Raw genomic sequence first — 7,484 nt, 5'->3', positions numbered from 1 at the left:
TCAAGCTAGGTCAAGTTTTCCTGGTTGGTGGCTTGAATGCACACCCTTAATCAAGTTATTGTTCAACATGAACTACCAGGACTGCCACCTCCAAGAAAAAGAAAATGTTCAACGTAGGGAAATTAAACTAAATCAAACATGGAATATTGGAATGTGATATAAGCAACATGCAATGTAAAGTGGAAGGATGAAAATGGGCATTCTATCTAAAAAATTAACCGGCCAGAACAAAGTGGAAAATGTTGTTTTAAACTCCTATTAAATTTATAAACAAGCCTATAAATCTACAAAAATGCTTCTCTATATTTATTTATTTATTTTTATAATACAAAAAATGATTCTATATTTCACTGGCTGCATTTCAATAACTACAATGTTTTCTCACAATACCAATACATACAACAAAATTGATGCAACTGGATAGCAACTGTCAATTCCTTACTCACGTTTCTTTCAGTGGCTAAGGTTTGACAAATGAAAAGTCATCTTCATTGCTTGTTTCTTCTCCATGGTGAGGTTCACTTATTTGAGTTGGTTGCTCATCATCATCAACTCTTACAACAAAATTGATGCAACTGGATAGCAACTGTCAATACCTTACTCACGTTTCTTTCAGTAGCTCGGGTTTGACAAATGAAAAGTCATCTTCATTGCTTGTTTCTTCTCCATGGTGAGGTTCACTTATTTGAGTTGGTTGCTCATCATCATCAACTCTTATAATCAAGTTGGCAGCAGATGAGGTGGGAGATAGAGGATCAGTTTCATAATCAGAGATTTCATTATCGTCATAGGTGGAGCGGGTTGAGTGTCCGGTAGTTTTGAAGCGATGCAATGTGTGTCCAGAGGAGTGCACTGTTGAGGAAGGGCTTCCACCTAGAGTATGAGTAGGTGACTTTCCTCCTCGCTCACCATGTTTCTTTTTCACAGCCATGTGCCACTTCTTGAGGGCCTTGGATGTTTGTTCATCAAAAATTGATTTCTTCATGTGTGAACCCATCTGCAGTTACCACCATGAACAATTATGAATTGGAAGTAAGTATTTTCTGAAGCCAGAGTTAGTTTATATCACCTAACGTCGTTGTTAATGTTATGTAAGCCTTCTAAAAATTACATTAGAATCTCATGGAAACACTGAAGGTACCTGAGTAACAAGGGCATAAAGCGGAAGTGTGATGTAGCTGCAGAGACATAGGACTGCAACCCTGTGATAGTTCCAAAAAATGCAACCCATGAATCCAAGGTAATATACAGATTCACCACATCAATTCAAGGTAATTCGTATGTTCAATCTTACTGATTTATATTCTAGATTTGTTTACTCATTTACTTGTTTCCTTTAAAAATAAATTAGCAGCCTTTTGTTAGCAGTCTTCGTGCTAAATGCATTTATAAATTAACACTCCTTTCAGATAAAAGCAAGGAGATCTATCTTTCAAGTGGATATTTCCATTGCATGGGAGAAAAAAATGAATTAAAGGCCTACCCTAAAGCAAGTTTTATAATAGCAAGCTTGAAATTCGAATGGAAGCAAGATGTCAACCCATACTCGTACTGCACAGAAAGAAATTTTCCATAGAAAACCAAAATATTAGGAATGAAGCATACAGGAGAGTAAGAAATTAAAGGGGGAAAAAAAAAATTCAATAGCTGTTAGCAAAGTTAAGTATAGAACATTTCATTACCCATATCCACAAGAAATATGTTACTTGGAACGCATTCTGTATGTCACAAAAAAATAAAATAAAAAATAAGATCAGACCAGTCACAAATATGAAAGAAAATTTAGATGTCAAAATTGAAAAAGACCATAAAAATTGTTGAATTGTGCAGAATTTGATTGATAATTTGATATAAAGAACAGGAACTGGGATTAGATAGTCATTATAACTGATGTTAAATAGTCATTACTCAGTAGTACTAAAATCATGGATCAAAACTTGACAAGATTTGGGGTGACAGCTTGTTCTCTCTTCACCTAAAGGCATAATGTGCATTTAGAGAGAATAAGATCTTATTTACCATATTTAATCATTACAATTTCAATTCATTAATCACTTAACTAGAGAAATATTGCCTCTTTTGAGTAAACCTGAGGCTAATCAGATCATTCTAACCACAACAAAAAAGATAATTCTAAAGCAAAACATTTTCACTATAACCAAGACCTCAAATAAGTTTTCAGCAAGGCAAAAAGTTCCCTTCTAACTTCAATAAGACTATACAAGTATAAAAAAAATTGTGTTTAACCATTACAAATTTTACGGTACTCATTAATCATTACCTAAGTGGTAAGCATTTTTAGTCAAGAATCTACAATATGGGTGGCTATTGAATACCTGAAACAAAGTGAGATGGATAAGTTCAAGAATTAACTGAGGCCGACCAAACCAAAAGTATTTGTCTGAGACTTGCACAAGTGGAATCCCTTGGACTACTGCATGCCTTTCTGTGATTTCAAGAGCCATCTTTGTCAAAATGGCTTGAAGTTTTGTTCCAACAGCTAAGATTATCTGCAATCAATTAAAAGGTTAGAATTCTCATTTTCCAAAGATTTGGAAATCTGGCTGCTAAAGAGAAATATTTCTCACAATCACAGGGATTATGGACGCCCAAAACAATGCCTGCCATCCTGAAAAGGACATATTTCAACAAAGTTAATCAGCTTTTACTGGAAAGTGCAGAATATGCTTCAAAAAAAATTTCAAAGAAAGAAGTGGGTTACCGTTAACGTTTAGTAGCAAAAAAACCACGAATGCCATCCACAATACAGGACTGCCAACAACATCAAGAAAATAATTCATGAAACTCATATGGTCCAAATTTATTACAGGGAATGACTGCTGAAAACCACAAATATAATGAAATTAAAAAATATATATATTAAATGAAGGGAACATTACCTTACTCCAACGACTGCCTTGAAGTCATCCTCCAAAGATCTTTTGATATACTTTTGGAAGTTAAATTTACTTCCAGGAGCCAAGTGGACCTATAGATAGCAATGTCATAAAATGGTGACATATTTTACTAGAAATACAGAAATTCTGAAACAAAAACTTACAGTGATGAATCCATTGCGCAAGGTTAAGTAGTCAGACTTACTAACAGACTTAAAAAATTGCCGAAAGAAGCATCCCTGCCAAAGATAAATATTTTAATAAGTTCACTGTCAATATAAAAAGATATACATAGCCACAACTACAAAAATTGTAGTTTTAATATACTGTAATCTAAACAGATACAAGCTTTTGTTGCGGTTCCAGTCTAACTGTTGCAGGCTAGATCTAAGGTATAAGTGAATTCTCCCAAATTTTATATCTCGTCTCTGACCATTTTTAGCATTGGGTGTAGAGGTTTTGCATTTCTTTGTAATTCCTTCAACTAGAACCACTTAGCATCATTTCCTCTTATTGGCCAATGACTGGTCTTCATAGCACATTACCAAGTCACCAAACCCATACTTTCTCTCTTTCTTTAGTGCAACCCCTTGGCCCTTACGTCTCACAAATCTAGTCATTTATAATTTTAATCTTCCTAAATTCTTACCCAGCCATCTTAGTATTAGTTAAGCTCATCCAGTTATCTTATTGGCATAACTTCAACTATTGCACTCACAATTGAGATGTCCCAGTCCATGGCATTAGGCCATTTTTACCTCATAGCATAACAATGTAATAACATAACAAAAATCAAGATGTGCCAGTTAGTAAAGACATTTCTTACCACATAAAAGAAGAAAGGAATCCTTGTCCAGAAACTGGTGTGTGCTCTAACAAATGAGGTCTCATGAGTAAGCCTGAATCTTGAAGGATCTGCACATAAATATGCATAGAAGTTTAGCTTCCAATAAGGCACATACACCCACCTGTTGACAGATGAATTTCAGGAAGTCATTTTCTCAAGTCTGAGGAAATGCAACTTCCAAGCTAATACATAAAGAACAAACTATCTCTATGTCATGGGGTGACATACCATTTGAAAACTCATAGTCATGGGATGAGGTTTCCTCCTCCCAATTCTTCCAGCCACGAATCTGCACAAAGAAACATTGAGGAAACCATTAGATATAATCGAATGTACGGTTTATTCAATATTTAACATGACCACTATAAGTTGATTATCAAGGCACACTCATGTAAAACGTTTCTTTATATTTCAGATGACATACAGAAATTTTGGGCAAATTTGTGCCTTTTAGCCATGCTCTCTTTGTTTCCTGTTATGCAGCCAAAAATCAAGTCTTGAACAACAAGAAGGGGGTCTGTCCACTTCATGTCGTTCAAATTTGGTTTTATTATAAACAAATTACAGATGATTCATATCCTAACCATATCAATCCATCTTGGTGGCATTCTTTCCATAGATTTAAATTTCAAACCACCAATCTAGTGTTCTTTTTTTATTTGTAGCCATTACTAGGAATAAATGTAAAGGGACAACACAGAGGCTGAAATGAGCCAAATATACAAAATTGAGCAAGAATACCTAGATTTAAACCAAAACAAAGAGAGTATCTATCCTACATTTCTAAATAATCAGTATAAAACATGCAGCCAAACAGAACTGTACTCAACAATATGGTTGAGACTCTCCTGCCCAAAGCAAAGATATCAAAAGATTACAGCATTCTTTGAGAGGCCTTATCATCGTCTTCCATCCAAAATAAAATGCATGATTATCCAGTCATAATTTGATTTCAAATGAATTGAGAGGTATCAAAAGGTGAGAACCAGCATATTATGCCCAAAGGTTCCAAGTATTCACGTATAGATGTCATAACATTGGAAGTATATTTTAAAAAAAAGTTCCTTTACCTTTAGTCTTCCAAGCATCATTGTGATAAAACTATACAGCACGTGAAAGACTGCTAAGAAAAATATGAGGATGTGCAACTGATGCAGTCCATCGACAGATATAAGCGGTGCATAACCCTGTTGACAAAAATCCAATCAGTAAGTTGGCCAGACTCATGCAATGAGTAAAAGCATTTTTTAGGTTGGGAACAGAACTTAGTGTTCAGAAAGTTAATTTCCTCAAAGTAGAATAAGGAAAACAAAAGCAATTTCTATGTTAACAGAATATATGTCTATTGGGTCAGCAATGATGCATACAAGTGTGATAACAACACAAGGCAGTGGCTTCAGGATTGCCAATCAGATATTAGAAATTTAAAAACATTTCTTGTAAGAATTAGTAATGTATAATTCAATCATATTTGATACAAGGATTGATTGGTAAATGTTTGTTTTCATCCAGATTCTCTTCCACCCAATTAACTGCATTTCATTTCACAAATTCACACCTATTATGATTTAATAAGAAACATGTAGGCTAAGTTTAGCATGCAACACTATGTACTCACTATTTGTAAAACTTATCAGAAGGATTGATGTGCTGGTAAAGACGTGAAAAAGTTTCTCCATTGATATGTTGCTTTGGTTTGCCAACATCCCCCAACCCCTTCCCCACCCCGTGTGTATATATATATATATATATATATATAAAATTTATTTTTGCTACATTCCAATTTGAAAATAGCTGAACAGTAAATGGCATATACAAGGAAAATAATCGAATGATGACTGGTTCTATAGTTTTAAGTATTATGCTTCCAAAGCCAATATCCAAAAATGTTGAATGCTCTCTTACTAAATACTAGGAGTTAGTAAGGAGATGGGCCATATAACTTTTGAATTTCTCTTAGAATACACTTACTGCCTTGCAATTAGGAGCGTAGCTACCAGCAGCTAAAAATCTGCGGTCTAACCATAACAGTCTACGACGATCATCTCCTTCAGTACTTGTAGTTGATTCCTCACTTTTACATGGCAACATATTATCTAAAACCTTTAGTGGAAGACAGATTCTAGCAATGTAACTTTGCCCAAATGTCAGGAGCAGTGAGATGAAACCTAGAATCATCAGTTCTGCAGTATTTGCATCAAAAGTTAGATATGTACAGTTAATATGTAATTCCACACAACCCAAATAGAATAAGATGACTCTCATAGTTCTATGAGAATATGAGATCAAAGTTACAATTGAGTAATCAAGAACCATGATATTACCTGCTTTAACTTTCTCTAGAGCTTCAAATAGAGCTTTCTTGTGCTTTTCTGTAAGCCACTGAATTGAGATTTTTAAAATTAATAACAGGGTAAATCACAAGAACCAAATAGAACAACATCATGAGATTAATAATAAATAAATAAACAAATAACAAGTAACAACTGTTCTTTTCATGTCTTGACCAAGTAGACCAACATCTGAACTCCCCTTTCTTAATGGTATATGGTTGTTTTTTCATAACGGTCTTTTCATTCTTGCGCTGTCAAAATTCATGAATTTCAATTTTCCAATTGGAAAACATGAATCTTCCCTACAATCCACCTACACCTTCAGCTAGGAAACAACATACAGAGACACAAAGACTTTTTCGTTTTCAAACCCCCCCAAAAAAAATGGAGCAAGTTTGCCTTTTGGGTAACAGATACGGGGGTCATTTGTCTAGCGAGGAACTAACTACTTTGATAAGAATCAAACAAATATGGTAGAAGAAATCAATATGAGCTCCAAATTCCAGAGACACAGAACTGGAACTCATAACCAATAAAATAAACCATAAAACACCAACCTTTACTCGTTAGAGACTCTTGAAAAAAGCAATTGTCTTCCCAGGTAAAAGAATTGTCATCAAAACAGAGAGAGAGGGAGAGAGAAAGAAAAGATCCGAACTTTGCAAACAAACAGCTAAAACAACAGAATTTAAAGCTGAAAATAACAAAACTTACCGTCCCAAGTCTGTGGAGAACCTTTTCTAAGACAATGGAAATGATGATAATAACAGCACAGACACCAGAAACAGCCCATGTAGGTGTCTTATCCAGCTCCCTTGTCTGTGAACCACTACTCTCAGTTGCTGCCATAGCTCTATGTCCTATCATAAGCCACGCACAGAAACACACATACCTAACCAGCAACATTTTCGTTTACACAGAGAGGGAGAGACAGAGAGAGAAAGAAAGAGTAATAATGGAAACTAAAACGTAAGAATTTGCTTAATGGTTTTAACAATTTAAATAAAGGGAAAGAAAACTCCAAAAAGGTCAAGCATTTATTGGTTTTTATCTTTGAATTCAGTGTGAAAACTATGTGCGAGTCTCTCTCTCACAGACGCTTCGAGTTGTGAGTTGTGAGTTGTGAGCTTGAGTTTTGATTAGTCGCAGCCAGTTCAACATACACGACCAAATAAAAGCTTTTAAAAAACACCATATAAAATCCGGTTCCCTTCTTAGTTTTGGAGGGTAATTTTTAGGTCCTCTCGAAGCTTAAAAAATAGTTTTTTTTTTTTTTTTTTTTATAGTAGGGTTTGTTCGTTAAATTTATAGTGGAGTTTTCAAAGAATGTGAGAAAAAAAATATATCATTCCTCCATATTTCAGGATTACCTAAAATTTTTTCAGTTTTAGATTAATATTTCTTCTT

General features: G+C 34.6%; 1 protein-coding gene across 1 annotated transcript; it reads right to left on the bottom strand.

The window, feature by feature from the left end:
• Positions 1–281: 281 nt before the first annotated feature.
• Positions 282–7,199, bottom strand: LOC142623941 (MLO-like protein 10). The gene is made up of 15 exons (XM_075797427.1): positions 6,792–7,199; positions 6,069–6,126; positions 5,716–5,927; positions 4,815–4,931; positions 3,973–4,033; positions 3,724–3,812; positions 3,062–3,136; positions 2,901–2,989; positions 2,723–2,772; positions 2,589–2,629; positions 2,337–2,510; positions 1,683–1,718; positions 1,484–1,551; positions 1,142–1,202; positions 282–997 (listed from the first exon to the last, which is right to left on the bottom strand). Exons 1-15 carry the CDS (start codon positions 6,981–6,983, stop codon positions 602–604), a joined length of 1,719 nt encoding a protein of 572 aa, XP_075653542.1. The 5' UTR covers positions 6,984–7,199; the 3' UTR covers positions 282–601.
• Positions 7,200–7,484: the final 285 nt, after the last annotated feature.

Source organism: Castanea sativa, chromosome 2, assembly GCF_040712315.1.
Source record: "Castanea sativa cultivar Marrone di Chiusa Pesio chromosome 2, ASM4071231v1".
NCBI classification, from domain to species: Eukaryota; Viridiplantae; Streptophyta; class Magnoliopsida; order Fagales; family Fagaceae; genus Castanea; species Castanea sativa.
This window is presented reverse-complemented; position numbering and strand designations above follow the sequence as displayed.